Raw genomic sequence first — 20,260 nt, forward strand, 5'->3', positions numbered from 1 at the left:
AACCTCCCCAAACTCGAACAGTACATTTGATATCACCAAAAACAAAACAGCAAACAACAGATGTATTTTTAATTAAATTAACAACAGCCAAGATGTAGAGGTGGACAGTAACTTAGTTCAGTTAATCAAATAATACGTAAATATTGTGTTGAGGGTTGTCTACTCAACTAGGTTTAAAGGGAAATGTAAAACTGTTAACTGATCTAGATACAAACTGTTACTGGTCTGTAACAAGCTACATGGATGAAACGATAATAACTATAAAACTATCAAGGAACATTATAAGTGAATTATACATTTTCATTCATAATATATTTAATATACAAGTGATATTTAAAAAGTTTAGTTACTCTTTATTTTGTTCATTGTGATTGTTCATATAAAATCCTCATCCCATTTCTCCTCATTGTTGAGTACCATCTGTCACTTTTCATCAGCTTTTCTTGGGAAATACGTTAGATTTTCTGTTCATGTCAGCTTCAAACTGCTTCTTTCTTTGTTGCAAAATCCATGACGTGGACAGCTCAGAAAAAACCTCATCCCATTTTCTCCATTGGTTTGGACTATGAAAAGTGTTTTCTTTTGCATTTCAGTTACTTGTAGAGACTTAAGACAAAAAGACTCTGGGACAAAATTAATGGAAGTTTTAAAATGGCATTATATTTGTTGAATGCAAGTAATGGTGTATATATGACTTAATGAAGAAGAGGTGTGGACTTGCTCTTGACTTGGGACTTGATAGCCAAGACATGAGACTTATTTGCAAAACGACTTACGCTACGTACACACGGTTCCGTTGCGTTGACGCTTGCCGGTGGGCGTATCTGGCGCTTGGGGTTAACGCGACCAACAACCAATCACATTAATCTCCCGCCCCGGACACACAAAGCACGCGGTTTGATTGGCTAGCGCTTGTGCATATGATTTGATTGGCTGGCGCTTCCGTCGACGCTTGAAAAGTTGAACCTTTCTCAACTTTCACTGCGAGCAATGCAGGCAAAGCGAAGCAACGGAACCACAATGCAGTTCGGCAAAGCGTGACGTCACCCCATTCAAAGTGAATGGGAAGCGTCTCCGTTGAAGCTTCCAACAGAACCGTGTGTACGAGGCCTAATTCCCTTAAACACAACTCAAACCCTTATATACTTGGTGTGTCTGAGTCCTTCGCACATCTTATTGTGAGGGAGAGTATGTTGTTGTTTCTTCACAACCATAAAAGCTCCATTGTACTTTGTGTGTGAGCTGGCATATACATTTCAAAGCTCTGCCTGCCTCTTATCTATTTAGCAAGGGATGGTCTTTATGTAAATATTGGCTGAACCGGTTTGTGTTCCTGAGAAATTTGAATTACGAAGATTTTGTTAATGTTATTTGTTTCTCTTCTCATGGATGAAACCCTTTTTCTTGGTTTGGTGGATCGCTGAGTTAAGTGTTGTTTAGAGGAAACAGTGGCACCAATGTCATTAGCTCTTCTCTCAAGAGAATATAAGGATACACTTAAGCAACAGCGAGGGATATTTCTCTTTTTATATACTGTTCAGGAAATGCAATATGAGCCCTCTTTTGGGGGGAAATTATATTGATGTTTATGTAGCAATTACATGACAGTCAAAACATTCTTCCTCATTTCATCCATGCTCAGCCATCAGAAAATAACATTAAAGTAAAATGATTTCCATTAATAAAGGACAACTGCCGCCAGAAAACCTCATATCCTAGACTCTAGTATCGGCCTCGTCCTTAATATGCAGATAAATATGTAGAAAGCATGTGCTCTTGGTTTCCTCATATGACCATTAAAAGTCCATTTATTTCATTTGATCTGCAAACAAGGTCACACTAAACATTGCAAAGTGCTTCCTTTTTAAAGTGGGGAATAATCAAATAAAAAAAGTTCTCATCAGCTGCTCTGTAATCATTTCCATCTGTTCCCTGCACAAATTGTAAGTATTCAAAATGTCCTGTTCCCATACTGCACTCCCAGTATCAATGCTGTCCTTTTTTAACACTCCGACCGTCTGTAAAGGTCAGGTTGACAACACAAGACGTGCCACTCCCTAAAGAAGATGACGAGAGGGAGATACTAACGGTCACTATCTCCATGTTTTCTGACCACCCACACTTTCCCTTTTCACAACAAAAAGCGTTAAGTGTTTGCTTGTTATCTATCTGATTTTAGACATGAGTGCTTTCACATCTGAACAATACAATTATAATAAAAGCAAGTTAAGGACTAATCTACAGAATATGACATTTCCAAAAGAGTTTTCCAGTTGTATAACCAGAAGCAAAGACTGACTACAGTGCAGTGAGTATTTCTTGTTTTCTGGGCTCGAAACATTTCTTTGGGGTCTATTAAATCTATGTTGAACAATTTGATGAAAGATGAGAACACACCAGAAATGAATGTTAAAAAGCACAAAAAACTAAAAGTGCAATGTGCACAAAAAGAAAAGCTGCAGTCAGGCAAGTGCACAGACAAGGTCTTCAGGCAACGCTTCACTTCGGAAAAGAGCACTCTCCATTTTCAGAGCACTTCAAACAATCACTGCCCTCAGGGTTCACCATAGGCATTTTCTTCCCCCTGCTCTCAAAACGACATTCTAACAAACAGAACTGTTCCTTGAAAAACGTGGTCAAAAACACAAAGTGAAATAATAACCACCACCAGAGCTAGGGCCTTCTTGTCTATCATCCGTAATGTTATGTTCTGTGCCGGGACTTAGTCTTTTGTGCATGTATACAGCAGAATGCATTACAGATGGTCTAGAAGTTCTTGCTTATTAATTTAAAGTATTAATACATACCAGTGACGTGCGGTGAGGTTCATGGCTGGTGAGGCACTGACTCTTTCAGAGTCAGATTTACAAATATTATAGCCTATTTTGACCTTAATCGAAATATTCTGTTATTTTCAAAAGCTTTTTTAGTCTGATGCTATGATTAATTTTAAACAGACCGATCAACAAAAGGATACCCAAAATCTAAATATTGGATTGTTCTTTCTAAGTAAGATCCCATTTTCATTACAGTTGTGGTCTTACCTTGACTTGAAGATGAATAGAAGTCCATGCTATCCTTCTGGACAACAATCTCTATTACTGTTTTGTAAAAGTCCTCCTTATCTTCCTGTAGTTTCAAAAGTCTAGTTTGTTGTTTGCGGTAGAATAACAGTAGCAACAAGAACCTGTGGGCTCACGTGCGCCCCCTTCAGTGCGGCAGAGGTTATGGCTGCCTCTCCTGGTGCTTTTTTCATTGCCGTTGTACGATGAGACCAGCGGGCCTAAATATCATATACGTGAAATAAGTTATTTAAAGACTATGGATGACGAGGATAAATGTAATAAAGGGATCTACAAACATTACATTGGTGACCTACAGTGAGATGGTAACAGGCATGCGCTTAGGGCCCGCTTTCCAGCCAGTTTCTGTGGGGTGACGCATTCTGAAGTGAGGCAGAGCTCATCTGTGCCTCACCTCACCCCACAGTAAATGGCTTGAGCGCGCTCACAAAATAAGTGGCCGCGCTAAATTAGTGCCCGCGCTCCAGCAAGTTACTGTGGGCTTACGTGAGGCAGTGCTCGTCCCTGCCTCACTTCTCATCGCTCCCGTAGCGGAGCTCGGCAAATTTGCTGATTTTGACTATAAATTGCGATTGGAATCATACAGAAATCACATTTACACAAGATCAGTGGAGACATTTTATTATTATTATTATTTCGTTTTTCTTTAATTGTTTTTCCGTTACATTGGAGTATGACAGGTGAGGCTCTGCCTCCCCTGCCTCCACTGACTGCACGTCGCTGATACATACTACAGTTATTCACAAAATGTGGTTTTATTTTGTAGCTTCAGCCATCCGTACTACTGACACAGTAATAGCTCAAATCTGTGAACATAGTGGTTAAATGTGGTCAAATGGGGCAACAGTTGATCATAGTGCTCCACCAATAAAACCCTAGTTGAAGATAACTGTAGTTTCCTTTAAAAACATAGGTAGTCAAAAAAACGCTTAAGTCGATAAACTAATTTATATTCTCTTTCTTATATCAATCATTTTAGTGCAGTTCACTCCTATCATTTATCTACATTTTCCGTGAATAAGTTGAGGTCTATTATCTTGATGTGTTTTGTTCTGCACACTGCTTATCAGATGCATAATGATTCAGTTCAGGTATCTATAGTTTCAATGCAGCACTTCAGTGATTCCCAGAGTACAAGCCAAAGCTGCTCACCTCAAACAACCCACTGACTTTCAACAAGTTGTTATGGTGTCTATGGAAACGCACTTGTAAAGAAAGACAGTTAAGCAGATGGCAGCTATCATTCAGACGTTCTAACCAGCTGACCCTTAGTATGTGCCCTTCTCATTTATGAGGGATTTTGTTATTTGACATTGTTTGACACACACACACACACACACACACACACACACACACACACACACACACACACACACACACACACACACACACACACACACACAGCTGGATTTCAGAATGGAACTTCCGGAAACAGACTCTATTGTGAGTGCAGTTGTCATGACCTGTCACTACATAGAAAATTATTCCATTTACTATTATGTACGAGCGCACATACACATACACACCAGATAAAATACACAGTTGTATATTTGTCAAACACTGGTGCTTGGAAGTCTACATGATTTCCGATTCTCGTGCCAAATGTTTTTATCTAAATTAGCATAATGGCTCTTGGCATGGTAATGTTGATGTGACAGTCACTTCACCATTTTAGCAAGGACTGAAACATTGATAAATTATCAGGTGATTTGGTACAAGCACTAGTCATAAAACATGGTACAAGCATTCCCAGTTGATGCATTTTACTGATGTTTGTGATAGCCTGGATATTATTTCTAGTGCCTGAAGCAGTTTTAAATATTTTTTTAATTGTTATATGTGAATAACTTTGGACCGATGTCATGGTCCCGAGAGGTTGATTTTCCGAAAGTTTTATTCCCTGACTTTTCATTTAGGTCTGTCTTCAGGTCAACATTTCTATGTTAATAACCTGCAAAACTCATGATATTAGATATTTGCTTCAGCCTCAGCTGTACTTGTGTTTTTTGCTAATATGCAAATGCTAGCATGCTTAAAAAGGTGAAATAGGATGTTAAACGTATACCTGCTAAACATCAATATGCAAGCATTATCACTGTTGACATACTGACATTAATATTCAGCAATGGTTAAGTAACTTAACCCGTGTTTAGGCAGTGAATGCCCAAATATCGCATAATACTGTTTAAACCAACTTCCGCTGCAAGCCTATTGAACAGTGTTTGTAAGAGAATCTCAAGAGCTGGAGGCAAAGGCTGCTTTTCTGCAGGGAGAGGAAGCAGTTAGAGGGTGAGGAGGAGGAGGTGGTGTACGCTGAGCATGCTCTGTAGTGCCTTTGGCCTAAAATGAAGCTCTGCTGACCTTGAGGGTGTCATATCGATTGATCAGCAATGATGAGCTGTGTGTGCATGTGAGTGAGAGAGAGAGGGAGGGATGGAGACGTGTAACTCCACCAAACAAGGAGAAAACTGAAACCTTCTCTAATGATGAATCATTGATAAGTGGACAAGGGAGGACCTTCTACGTCCATCTCTCTCTTCCTCTCACTTTTTCTTTTTTTCCCTCTTTGCCTCGCTCTTTCTCCTTTAACATCTGATTCTTAAGCTCTTTCTCTCCATCTTTTTTCCCCCTTAGACTGTCTTTCCATCTCTTCTTCTCACCCTCAATGGCATTCTCTGGGTTTCTCTCACTTTCTTGTCAAATGTCAGTTTTAGCATTCACTCTCTCTTCTCCATCCTTTTTCTCCCTTTCTGCACTTCACATTTACGGTTTCGCGTTCAATCACTTCTTTTTTCCCCTGTTCTGACATTTCAGTCTTGTTCGTGCACCAGATGTCAGGTTTATGATGCCGCTTCTTCCCTACAGGTGCTTAGAGGGCATGAACATATATAGATGCTGTTTTATGTCCTCTCCTCTCTGCCTGCCTGTCTGATGTGTTTTTCTCTTCCAAGAGTCTGCAGTGTGTTAAGGAGGGTCGTTGTGTGTCATTTTGTGAAAACCTTCAAGAGGCCTATTTCACCCAGATTGCTGTCAAGGTTTGTTTCTCAGAGTGTAAATCTCTTGGTTGTAATGGTATCATTTTTAAGCCTTCAACATTCGCTCAACATTTTTACTTTTTCTCTGTTCTGTCTTGCAAAATAAATCTTAACTTCAGCAAGTCTTAAAATGAAACTGAAATACCCTTTTGCACTTGTCCATGCACCTAAATATAAATAACAGCTGCTGCCAATTGAACTTTACAAGATTACCTTCCTTCTGAGCCAATCTGTGGCAAATGAGACTCATAGGGGAAAAACTCCTAATTTTGTTAGGTGTAATGTAGCCTTGTTGTGGTATGTTGGTTCCCAGACTCAGGCGGTGTAGTTCGATCTGAAAGTTTAGCCTAAATTGTGAGCAATGTGGATTTTAAGTAGTAACTGAAGTAACAACCATTACAACGTAAACAAGTATTTCAGGTTTAAATGAAAATACTATAACGACTTTTGACTTTCAAGCAACAAATCTATTGTGTGGTTTCTGGTCTTATTGGCTAATAATCAGAAGCAATGCCCCTGTTACTACAGATAACATCACTGCACTCAGGGATTTATTTTGTTTATTTGAAGTACCAACTAAAAATAATTAAATGTAGGAGTCCTGTTTGGGACGTTCAGTAGTTTCAGTAGGTGTTAGGATTTTTAAATGCATGATCTTTTAATCCTGGGTGAACCTCAAATAAAATGTGCTCCTTTAACATCTGAAAATGATGACAAAGTGCAACATTTGGCGACTTAAGAGCCATTTCCCTCAGGAGTTAGTTGAGAGGCCAAAACTAACCTTTAGTTTGCTAGCATGTTCACGATGACTTTATAAATGATAATATGTCTGTGTTATGTGTGGCCAACAAATCCAATACTTCATGTTTAATATGTCAAGACCAAAGTCGAAAAAGATTTATAGAATTTCCGCTACGCTAAAGCTTCATTCACTCTCTCAACACTCTCACTACCCACATGGATCATCTGCCAACACAGGAACACAACAACTACACACAGTATATCAAAATATCCATCCTGTGAGTGTCAAGAAGCGGATCGTGAGAAGCAACCTGTACCAAATGTTGCCCATGTGTTATTGATGGGTACGGGGCAGAATAATGAATTCAATATAAATAATGTAAACCAACCACACTTTCTTACTGAACTGTCAGACGGAGACAAGCAGCGATTCCTCCAGTCAGTGCGGAGATGTGCTTTTCTCCGGCACACCTGCTCAATACGGTACAAGGCCTGACACGCTCTCTTCACACTTTGTGATCACAAGTTCCTCACCGTCAGCAATGACTGTTCATGGTGTGTACACATCTGTGAGCATGTTTGAATGATTTAGATACCATGTCGCCATGAACAAGAGCTGTTTTTAAATAGCGCTGGTAGTGTGCTGAGATCTGCAGTTATAATTGTGTTTTTAAGTTGAACTTGGGTCAGCGGTCCGATATAGGAAACATGTGGAGGTTTCAAACTGTTGCCGTGGTTTAATCACACTCTCTAACACTGTGTGTGACTCTGCTGCGCATATTGACACCACTGTCTCTCTCCTTACATGCTGCAGGGCACATACATCTGGATATATGTGGAGCGTGAGGACAGGACCGCATGGGGAGAGGAAGTCGACGGTGGAACGGGAGAAGGATGAAGACTCTAGGGGAGCAATCAGAAGGGCAAAACCGTAATGTGACCCAACATCCTACACACATGAAAGCATACACGTGCAAAAATGCTTAGACGTACAAAAAACACACACATTCTGATGTATAGGGATGCTAAGAGGCATTGGAGATATGTTTTTCTTCAGAGCAACCTCATTCACCTCTCCTGGAGGAAGAGTGAACGTCACACAAAACCATAAATTCACACACACTGTCACAAACACACACACACACACACACATACAATATATATACTGGCTGCTTCATCTGTCTTTCACCGCTTCCCTCTGAGGGGCCATAAATCAATCACTGCCAGAATACTGCACTTCAACAGTGCAACCGAGAGTCAAACACACACAGAGGAACAGGCACATACACATTCATCACGTCTGTCTCTACATTTGCATTCCCTTTTTGGTTTGGTAATTTGAATGTCAAATGTGGACCTTCGCTGCATCGAATGCTAATGGTTCAAGCGGCGCCAAAGAAATTGATTTATTCCTACAACAACTGTATCTTTAAACAGCATAAATTACTTCCTCAGAGTGTTGAGTTCTTTAGTTGCTTATCATGAATGCATTATACTTTTTCAACCTATCTAAAGTCAGTTAAATGGAAAGCACAAAAAAACAGTGCGTACACCAAGCGTATGTATATTAACATTTACACAAAGCTGAATATCAACGTTCAGAAAATGAGCCCGTGGATTCTTAAACTGCACATTGACCATGAACTACAATTGAAAAACAGAATTACCATCATTATGCATGAATAAAACGAAGAGCCGATGGGGGTGTTGTTCAGTGGTTATTTCACAAACAATGTGAAGAAATTAGCAAAAAGAAGACAAATCAGTTCTAGTACGTCAGTATGATAAATATGAAACAATAGATTAGTTTCACTTGCTGCCATTTCTAGAAGTCACACATTGCTTTGAAAATGCTTTTAGAAAAACTTGAGCAGCAAAACATAAAGGATGAAAGTGTGTGTGTGTGTGTGTGTGGGGAGGGAAAGGGGGCGGGGCACAGTAGTTTAACATCAACATGACAAAGACCACAGGCGCTCAGTTTAGTTGACATGCGTGTTATCACCAGCAGCACTCAGACCCAGTGAACCTCCTTCAGACAGCAGCTGTTTCCACCTGAACAGAATGGATTCATGGACACACGATGGGCCGCATAATAAATTAGTCGGGAGTCCATAAATTCTGCTTTTTCTTCTCATACATGTAGCTGTCCCATCTTGACTTTAGTGCCAGATCATCCCTTTGAGGGCTGAAATAACCACTGCAAGGAAAATGTCCACTATATCCATGTAATGTGTACACACAGCAACTGTGGCGCAGGGGGAAAATAAGTCTATCAATCAGAGGGTCAGCGGTTCAATCACACCCCCATGTCAAAGTATATTAATGTTTCTCTAAGTTGCTTTCGATAAAAGTGTCTGCTAAATTACATGTAATGTAATGTATGACCAGGAGCCTCATTTAACTGGCGGATAATCCACACTAAATGTGGAAATGTACGTACACATGGCAATAAATATTCAAATTAATAAAAAGTTGCATACACCTGCCAGTGCTACATTTCCTTTATAAATCCCAATTAATGCTAGTGTATGTGCAGGGGCTTTGAGGCAATGGCAAAGCATATGTTTACCTCCTCAAAATAGTATAATTGCAATTTAGGGCATCTCTTGCTGACGTCTGTAAAGGACATGTCATTTGGGAAATGAGACAGGGTTCTACTTTGTTTTGATTTTGGTGTTTTGGGGCAAATATATTAAAGGTCGCCTATTATGCAAAATCCACTTGTACATGTATTTTATACATAAACATGTGTCCCCCCTGTGTAAAGAGATTCTGAAGGTTTCAGGAAAAAAGATTCGCTCACTTTTTGTCCTGATCCATTTATATAAAAACCTGTCTGAAAATGAGCTGATCTGATTTTGGCCACTTTATGATGTCATAACGATTGTTTGGCTTGTGTAACCATTAGCCAATCACCAACCAAGGTAACCCCCCCCCCCACCTTATCACCTGAATCTCCTCCTAGAGCACCATTGTGTTCTTTTTAACCAAATATCTCTCAGAGGGGCGTGGGGAGTGGCTCTTTATTTTCATCTAAAGTAACAGACAGAGAATCAGCACTTTTGAAACAGGGCTGAAACAGAGGGGTTTGTGGGATGCTACAATGATCTGTTTGGTATTTCAAGCCAAACACTTCAGAGACATGTTTTGTATATCTGACACCTATAATATATTGATGAAAAACAGTATAATAGGGGACCTTTAAAATGTGTTTTTGATGTATCCATGAATCCATCCAATGCTACAGCTATGTTAATAGTCAAAATCTAAAACAAAACAACATTTCTGGGGGATTCATTCTGTACTGTTTGTCCTTCCCCGTCAAGTTGAACATGACCAATGACTATAAAAGTAAGAAGTCTTACCTTTGATGCCAAACTTGGAATTCCCTCCAAACTTGAGAATGACCAACATTAGAAGGAAACCGGTAAAGGCCACAGCAGCAATGCCCACCACCACGTACACCTGCACATTGAGGAAACAGAGTTACACTTCATATACAAAAATATAATGACACCAGAAGTTATAGACTATCGGCATATTTTCTAAATCCCTGCTGTGTCTTTGTATCGTGGTGTGTCCGTGCAGTTCCGTTTAACATGATCAAAATAGATCCAGCTCAGGTATCGATGAAATCAGCAAAGAGGACAACAGTAAAATGTGACTTACAGCGACTCTGTCTTCAGAAGGTTCTAGAGGGGGGCCCTCTGTTGAAGGAGAGATGGTTTTAAAAAGAGAAGAGTCATTAGAGAAGTGAAGAATAGTCTTGTGTGTTATAGTAACATAAACATCCTTGAGTAAATATAATGTTGAAGTTATATGCTTCTGCAAACGTTTAACATTGTGTGCATCTGCTCCAAATAAAATATAAATACTACTATGCATACTTAAAGAAACTCGGTTTTATATTTTTCCACAGCTAAACAGGGTCTTTCTTATTATACTTATTAGGACTAGCTAGCTCTACACTGAAATATGAAGAATAGTGTTTTTTGATTTCCATGTTTTCTTCATCATCTTATGATGAGGATGCTGACTTTTGCCGGGAAAAATACAATCTGGGCCTCAGTGTTTTGATATGCTATGAACTTGGCCCTTAAGTTCATATTTTGGAGTTTCTTATTGGCTTTTTATTTTAAAAGGGTCACCTGGAAAGATAAGTAGCTGGATAACGTTTTTTAAAAGAGCTATGACAGCACAAAGATTCACATTGATGTCATTTGAGAAGGCAACATTGATGAAATGGCTTTTGCCGGCCTGAAATCAAAGATAAAACTTTATACCAAATGAAATATTCCATATTTAATATATCAATTGAAACTGCATATGTGTTATAAGAAAACGTAAAGCTTGACAGGCATAGCAACTGTAACTACGGGGGCTAAGCAATGTTTGTGATTGGGAGTGTTCGAAGGTGTAGCGGTACCTGTGGATGGATCTGTAGCGGGGACAAGGTGTGTGAGAAACAGCAAAAGAGAAAAGAGACAACAGAGACAAATTAGCTCCTAAACATATCAACACACTTCACTCGTAAGTTATTTGACACGCACTTCACATCTAATGCTGTCAGTCATGAGCTTGTTCTCTAAGCTTGTTTCAAAAACATTACACAAACACAATACACAAACCAACAGACAACATGTATTTAGCATACACAACATCAGAAATAATAAGAACGAGATCAGGGCCAGAATGTGGAAAAAGGAAAAACATCCCTAATGCCTAGCTGCAAGGTTGTGTACTGTAGGTATGCTACGCACCCTCACCAGCTTGAGAGAAAAAAGAGAAAGAGAAAAATGTCTAAAATGTAATTTGTGTTAATTGATAGGGATGAAAATGATAGGATGTTAAACAGAAAAAACATCTGAAAACACTGACACTATATGAATACACCATCTGGACTGGACTGGATGTTTTAGATGTATCACTTTTACATTAGATACAAAATGTGTAGTCATGAAAAACGATTTCACTCACCATAATAGATAGGCTCCTCTGCACATGAAATATGAAAACAAAAGATAACTTTTAATAAATATTCTCTCTGATAAATATTAATATACCAGTGTGTATACAATACATACAATATAAGATGTTGGCCTGTTTAACCAAGGTGGTGAGAAATGTTGCTTTTTGTGACGCCAATACAGTTTTTTCAGATTTATTTTTATGTGCAGATACTTGATTTTTTACTTTTTTAAAGATACTGTTTACCTGCACACAATCACCCTTCTGATCCCCTTAGAAAATCAGTCATTTGTATATTCTCTATAATTTAATGTTAATTATAATAACAGCTCCTCCTTCAAATCTTGTGACTACCAAAAACCGCTGATACAAAACCGCCAGTATGGCATTGCTTTTGTAAAAGGAAGAAAATAAGCTGTCATATTCTAGCTGGTGCTTTAAAACTCAGAGGGGAAATGTTCTTGAGCACAAAGGTCAAAAGCATTTACCTGAACATTTACTAAACAGAAATCTCTAACAATATCTTTTATAATTTTTGTATTATAATTTCTTATAATAATAATATTTCTTATAATAATTATAAGTTCTGCAAACAAAGAAAATACTAATACAGATTGCAAGTCACATTAATATACGAGCTAAATTGTGTAGTTCATTGCTCAGTGTTTACAAATCGCCACATTTGAGAAGCTGCAACATGGGATTATTGCTTGAAAAGTTAGATAAATTATTTATTATATAGATTATATTTTATATAGATTATATTTTTTATACAATTTTATATATACATTTATTTAATATTATAATAATGATTAACTGATGATAAAAACAGTTGATGAGAAATGTTTTGTCGTTTGTCTTATCAATTCATTGAGCAACTGTTTCAGCTCTGTACTTAATGAAAGTAAAAGCTTGATTTTGCTTGGTGCTGCTCCTCACCCTCCCAGGGCTTGGTCATGAAGTGCGCCTCCACCTCCTTCATGTCTGTGCCGTATTTGTTTGTAGCCACCAGCTTGTAGCGGCCGTTGTTGAGGTGTGTGGGGCTGTCGAGCTGCAGGCAGCCGTGGAACTCTCTCTCTGTGACGTCATGGATCATCGTCACGATGAATTTGCCCTCCATCACAAGTTTATCATCCTGATACCACAGCAGCTCTGGCCTTGGGTTTCCTGGGAACAACATGAAGACTTGACACGGTGATTTTCAGTGCTTTCAGATATTTGAATCATAAGTCTATCTTTGCTCATGTAGTCATTGCTCTGATACATTTAACGGGAACATACAAAATTAAGGCCAAGTATTTTAGGCCTAAAGACAGAAAATAAACAGCCAAGTCCCACTAATGCTGTGTTTCCAGTGCATAGTACTCTACATAGAACTTCATTTTCTATTTGAATAGTACTGCCTTACAGTAGCCTAGGCGGGGTGAACAGCTGTTCCCCGTAGCAACACCAATTTAAACTGGCGTGTAAATGAAAGACTTGCTGAATTATTTCATTTGCAACCAAGCAGAGTTACGTCTGCCATCTCAGTTTTAGGGTAAGGTGTACATTGTGCTTTGCCAGGTGACTGCAAAACATTCTATTGACAGCTATTTGCTTTTTTCAAAAAGTACCAGGTGCTATACCTAGTGGAAAACCAAAGAAAGTCAAGTGGAGCCCTAGCATGCAGTGGAAACTCGGCACATAAAAAATGTGTGTATGTGTTTACCTGACATGCTGAAGGGGATGCACCAGTGATGGTCGGGGATTGCATCAGCCAGCTTCGTGATTTTGGGAGGAACTGAGTGTAGGAGAGAGAAGAGAGAGCAAGTGTGAGATTCAGACAATAAAGAAAGGAAGATAAGAGCGTACAGTAGCTCATAGACAAAGCTACAGCATGCAGAAACACAGTTGTCTTCTCCAGCTTTGAATTCTCTGTTTTAAAGAGTGGGCTGACACATACAGTACTTTGACACAATAATCTAAATTAAATCAGGGCTGTTTGCCAGAGGGAAAACGTACAAAGTATATCCAACATCAGCGCGGACTCTTTCTCTCCAACGATGTTCTCAGCCGTGCAGCTGATCTTGCTGTTGTGATCCAGTGACGACAGGTTGGTAAGTCGCAGCACTGAAATCTGTCCCGATGTCTCGATCTGAGGGAGAAAAAACATCCATATATCAGCACGATGAGTCAGCTTTTTTTTTGTATGTACATAGTGAAAAATGTTTAGGATTTGTGGCTAAGAGTTGAAAGCATTAGATTCAGGTGATCATACCCATCCATGGCGTTTTTAATCAAATCAAAAAGTAACAGGTGAAAGCACACTATAAAATCATATAAATAACTCAGTTTTCGGTTATTTTAATAATGGATTCAATTATCTAAGGGATCAATGATTAGTTAAAACATTCTGGACTGCAAATTCAGTTTATTTTCTTCGATTTTCTCCTGTCAACACTCTAGAAAAGGCCAAAGATGTTGGCATATGACAAAGAAAAAAGCCCCAAATCCTCACTTTTGAGAAACTGAAACTACAAAATATCTTACATGAGCACTTGAAAATTGACAGCTACAATTAATAAATTAAAATATATTTGTTTCTGTCAATCAATGAATCAATTAACTGTTGTATCTCTAAAAGCAATAAACATAGGGCATGCCATGTCATATGAAACATGTCTGTAAAGTAAAGTAAATCTGCTGGTGTGTATTTCTGTTTGTATTTCCGTGTGTGACCTGACCTCATAGTTGGAGACCAACGCCATGTTCCATATGAGCTCGGGCGAGGGCACCCCCGAGGTCGTGCAGGACAGGTCCACATGCTCCCCCTCCATTAGTGTCACCTTGGATGGGTTCAACGTTGCCATGGGAACCTCTACATACAACCAGAGGGGGGGGGGGCGGAGGAGAGGAAAAGAGGAAGGAAGCAAACTTAGGATTCATGGCCAACTCTTGTCTTTTCATTTGAAACACAAGGCACGTAACAACCTCGACAATATGAGTGGAAGAGCAGGCAAACACACAACCACTACCACAGAGTGAAAAGAAGGACACACAAAGAAAAGACCTCGAATTCACTCTCTCTCTCTCTCTCTCTCTCTCTCTCTCTCTCATTTAAGCACACTCCCCCCAATCAAACAGTCAGACAAAGACACAGAGTTCAAACATGGTGATGGTTACACTGATTACTACTGCATGTCTTCAGCAGCCCAAGAACTGAATTGATTGGACACAGTCTGAAGCCTCAGTCAAAGCTAAGACACTGGTGACTGTGTGTGTGTGTGCCTGTGTGTTTGCGTGTGTGTGTGTGTGTGTGTGTGTGTGTGTGTGTGTGTGTGTGTGTGTGTGTGTGTGTGTGTGTGTGTGTGTGTGTGTGTGTGTGTGTGTGTGTGTGTGTGTTCTGACCAGGAGGTGACCTGAGTGTGACCAATCAGACTCAATCAGAGTTTTGCCACCCTCATCTCCTGTCCAGTAACATCTCTGATGAAAGGAAAAGACTACAAAGAGAAGAGAGGGAGAAAAGATGAGGAGACAAGGCATGAACCTAAAGAAGGTAAGAGAAGAAGATCAGATCAAACCAAAGAGAAGAGAAAGAAGATGAAGAGAGCACATCGAAAAGACAAGAAGGAAAAATGAGAACAAAGAGAGGGTGAAGAGAGGATAACAGGAAAGGAGAAAAGAGAAGAGAAAGAAGATGAGAAGAGAGGAAAGAGACAAAGAAAGGACAAGATGAGAACCAAATGGAGGCAAGAAAAAGAAAAGAGGGGATGCCAGTCGAGAACCAAGAGAACTGGAAAACAGATGAAAACAAGCAAAGGGAAGAAGAAGAGGAGGCTAGACCAGAAGAAAAAAGAAAACAGTAGAAAATAAGAGTAGCTTAGAGAGGAAGAAAGAGGAGAACAAAAAGAAGAGAGGAAAAGAGATGGGTGTCGACAGCTACTGCAGATAACACTGGACAGATTCCTTATCGAATCCCCCCCCCCCCCCCCCCTCGTCCACCTCGTCTGTCCGTCGGCAGAATGCTTATCACCAGTGCAACCCACTTATCACTAAGGCAACCTACTCAGTCACCATGAGACGCACAAAAAAACAGTCATTTCAGCCATATCACAACCACATATCTTAACAGGCTCTCCGTAAATCAGCTTTCTACTCACACTATACACCCTCTGCAGTGTCTCACACACGCATGCACGCACGCACGCACGCACGCACGCACACACACACACACACACACACACACACACAGCTGGATTTCAGAATGAAACTTCCGGAAACAGACTCTATTGTGAGTGCAGTTGTCATGACCTGTCAGTACATAGAAAATTATTCCATTTACTATTATGTACGAGCGCAGCTTTGGTAGTCAAACCACCCATGACATCCGGAGTGATTGTAATCCTTTAGCGGCTCAGATGTGTGCAGAATCAACAAGTAGGATTGAGGAGGAATTTACTGTGATTAGTATGGTAGACCAGCCTGTGTCAGTGACAACACGTGAATCATTACGAGGAAAGATTGAACTATTGTTTGGACCGTGTTGAGGTTCATCTGCAGCTGGTTGCATATGGGAAACACGGGGAGTCAAGTGTCTGCAGAGGGGGAGCCAACTTAATGCACAACATCCAGGACACTGGCTGACTGTAAAAAAATTAAAATAAATAATCACAAACGTAAGGCCCGCTTATCGCCACCAAATGGAATAGCTCTGATGTCATTGAGGTCGATTTTTTACATTTAAGCTCAGTAGTTGGTTTGATTTCAAAGCACTTAATAAACAATATATGAATATTATATTGATATTGTGAAATTAGATTTTGTCTTACATTTTGTATATCACAATGTGAAGTGGGATCTTTTTGTGGTTTCAAAAGATGCATCACAGTAAAGCAATCTAATTCTCGGAAATAACCAGACTGTTCCAGCTTTTCTATTATTTGCTTATACCCTCTTAGTCATTAGATCCACATTACTGATAATCATTTATAAGAAATCTAATTTTGTGAAAACACAAAAATCCAGGCTGTAGAATATCGTCACAATATCGATATCGAGCTATTTGGTCAAAAATATTGTTATAGATGATTTTTCTTCATATTGCCCAGCTCAACGCCAGACTACTATTTCCAGAATAAACTTTTGTGTTTAACAAAATAATAACTGATCATCAGTGTTGGGGGTAACGCACGACAAAGTAACGTTTCACTGTAATCAGATTACATTAGTCTGTAACGCGTTACTGTTGATAATAACAGTACTTACATTACTTCGCACAAAATGATCTCGTTACTTGCATTACTTTAAGGTCTTCAACTATCTGCATAACGGGAGGACAGAAAAATTAATCAAACGTCAAAGAAAGAATATCCTATGAATTTTACCTTTGGGTAATTTCTTCACTATTATAATCTTGTGGGACTTTGGTGCACAAGCAGCTAACTTGCACTTTCCTTCAAATTGTATTTCTTTGTATTACCAGATGTCATTTCAAGGACCTTCTTTTTCTATAAACAATGCTATTCAAAGGCAGATAATTGTGCAAGATTGTAACAAAGAAACCTCATTGCTAACACCCCAGTCCTTGACACTCCTTGACTCCTTGAATTCAGATTACCTTTATTCAGGGAGCATGTGCTATGAAAGGGCTGTGAATTACTGGCCCAGCATTGGAGATATGCCCCGGTGATGTGGAGCTGAATAGCTGCTCACAGCTCATATTTAAAAGCAAAACATCCGATCCGGATTGAAACCTCTGCACAATACACCCAGGCATACTTCAGCGTCATTGTTAGAGGTGTCATTGTTGTCAGCTCTTGTTATGGGCCGCAATGGGCACATCCACATCTGTGTTTAGAGAAGTGTTCATATTTATTATGCTCCAGCCTCTACACCACAGAGATATGGTGATTTCTGATGAAAGGCAGGCGCAGAAGAGAGACATTTTTCACAAAATTAACATCAGGGAGAGAAGAAAATGTGCTAAAAAGTGACACAACACAAAACGCGTCCCTGAGTTTGTCTCTGTATATTTCTGTTGTTCGAGCACAGTGAACTGTCGGTGCATTATGAGAGGGATTCAGTGAGGAAGAGGGAGGAGAACGGACGACAATACTAGCTGAGCAGCTTTTAAACCCAGAATCTGTCGTAGATTATTCACTTTCTCTTTTCAGTCAAATTGACTGTCTGACATCATTTTGGGGTTTACATTTTCCTGAATCTGCCATCCATTCTGTTAAGTTAAGGCTAAAGCCATGGTTAAAGTAGTGAAAACATCATCAATGTATAATAGGAAGGTGAAACGTTGGTCTCCTGCATAAGGAGCAGACGCACCCATCCATCACCTCGACCTCCACACCCCTACTCTCCACTTCTCTGCACTAAGGACACTTCCTGCATTTGCATTGGATGTAGTCAATCTTGAAGGGCATCTAACCTGGACAGAACACGCCATGATATTGATGGGGTTCAGCTATGATTCATTCTTGTCGTATGAAGGACTACTTATAAATTCAAAAATGAAAACTGCACACCATCAACACAACACATTTTTCCTCCCCATTTCATATTATTAGCAATTACCTTGTTTTCATTCCCATAAAGATGATTTACTGAATTGTTTTGCCCAGCTGTGCTCTTCTGTTTTTAAAGCTGTTTTCCATGTTTAACCCTCTTGAATCCTTACAGTATGTTGACAAAACCTCTTGTGCTTAATGATGTCAGCGTATGCTAAAAATGGCTGCAGGGAGGCAACACCTTACTATACGTCAAGTCCATCACCTTTTGAAATACCTCTCATCAAGAATACCATCTTAACTTTCTGTCAATCTACACGTGCTGATTTTATTTGTGCTTTCTCAGATCTGTGTGGATTTTAAATGTAGTTTTTCAACTTTTGTGCCTTGTTTAGTTCAAGTGAGTATTCTCCCTATAGAAAATGCACACATGTCAATAGCATCTACTGCTCACAGACACAGAAGCCATCTGGCCTTTTTACTTGTTATGTACCGCTCCGGTGCCTACGTGTGCTTGTGTTAGAGAAGGAGATATAGATATTAGATGACAGGAAATAAGACTTGAACAATAATTTAAAAAATGACAAAACAAATGAGAAAGGGAAATGAAACCTGAGAGCCAGTCATTCCAGACAGACAAATGGACAGACGGAGAGATAGAGGCAGACAGAGAGAGATATAGAGAGTGACAGATGAGGACAGAGGGCAGCAGCGCTGTGATGTGACCAGCAGAGGTCCAGCAACCCATCTGCTGTCACTTCCAGGGCACAGTGTGGGGAAAATGCACCTATTCTTAGGACAGCTGGTTTAAATTACAACATTTAAATCAAATAGGATATGTAGATATGTTCCTTTAACAAGCATGATCCACAATTACTAATTAAGAAAGGGTTGCTAAAGAACATTTTCATAATGCACAAGCATGGGGTTGCAGTAACATCAGCGCATTATTGTTCTAAGTTAGGGTTCTTACCATAGGCAGATTTTGCGGGGGGGCAGGGGGGGCATTGCCTCCCCTAGTGGCTGAAATATGTTACAGCATTACTACGTCAAAAACTGTTCCAATACAAATATTTCGTATATCAATATTTTAATAAGGTAGGACACTGGTTAATAATATTGTAGCGTGTTCAAGTAACCAAGGGATATAGTAGTTATCAAATAAGTATAAGATGTGCACAGTTATGATAAGTTTTACAGTTATGTAATGCACTGTTGTTGGGGGGAGAGACCGCCCCTTCCATATGAGTGTGTGTGTACGGCGGGCATGGAAAAGTCATACTCAGTGCGGTGAGCGCTGGCTTTATTGCTACTGTATCCGTAGTATCCCACGCAATAGTTGGGACTGTGTACTGACGTCAGTAAAAAAGGTTTGCCCCCCCCAAGCGCAAATGTCAAACTCCGCCTATGGTTCTTACAGGTCAGCAGTGGGGACAGTCTGTGTTTGCCAGCCTTTTGGAGTGGAGCTCCGGCAAAAAACAGTCCACAGAGAGAAACAGAGCGAGAGACATATGCGGATGGCCTGAGAGATCAGTGTCAGCCCGAGGGCATCGTTGGGCACTTCCTCTGCTTTGTGCCTTCCTCATATGTCACTCAGAAATGTTCAGACAGACTGTCATACATGCGAGCAGACAGAGAGATGGAAAATGAGTAATAAAGAGGGGGGAGACACAGCCTGAGAGAGGGGGAGGCAAAAGATAGCTTGAAAAACGACATAGAGAGCAAAAGGGCAGCAGTTCGGACTTTGTGTGTATCAGTGACAGCCCTGGGGCATTATTTGGCACCCCCGATCCACCATGTCCTCCTCCTCCTCCTCATATGTCACACTGCCAGGGGGTCCCTTGCCCACCTCTCCAGGGGCCCCGCTGTAACTGTGCTAATGCCAAAAATAACCTCCGCTAATGGAAGGGAGGCAGAGGGGACGGATCAATAGGAGTTA

The 20,260-nt window shown here is 39.9% G+C and overlaps 1 protein-coding gene across 2 annotated transcripts in view; it reads right to left on the reverse strand.

Annotated features, from left to right (window-relative positions):
• ntrk2a (neurotrophic tyrosine kinase, receptor, type 2a) overlaps positions 1-20,260 on the reverse strand; it is a 77,830-nt gene that overhangs the window by 48,271 nt on the left and 9,299 nt on the right. For both annotated transcript variants that reach the window (XM_034118277.1, XM_034118278.1), the window contains exons 6-13: positions 14,551-14,684; positions 13,829-13,961; positions 13,536-13,607; positions 12,767-12,994; positions 11,837-11,854; positions 11,286-11,297; positions 10,529-10,566; positions 10,225-10,324 (exon numbers count right to left, since the gene is read on the reverse strand). In XM_034118277.1, the coding sequence (XP_033974168.1) occupies positions 10,225-10,324; positions 10,529-10,566; positions 11,286-11,297; positions 11,837-11,854; positions 12,767-12,994; positions 13,536-13,607; positions 13,829-13,961; positions 14,551-14,684 (735 nt within the window). The remainder of the gene's footprint in view (positions 1-10,224; positions 10,325-10,528; positions 10,567-11,285; positions 11,298-11,836; positions 11,855-12,766; positions 12,995-13,535; positions 13,608-13,828; positions 13,962-14,550; positions 14,685-20,260) is intronic.

The sequence above is a fragment of the Trematomus bernacchii genome, unplaced genomic scaffold (assembly GCF_902827165.1).
Source record: "Trematomus bernacchii unplaced genomic scaffold, fTreBer1.1, whole genome shotgun sequence".
Lineage (NCBI taxonomy): Eukaryota > Metazoa > Chordata > Actinopteri > Perciformes > Nototheniidae > Trematomus > Trematomus bernacchii.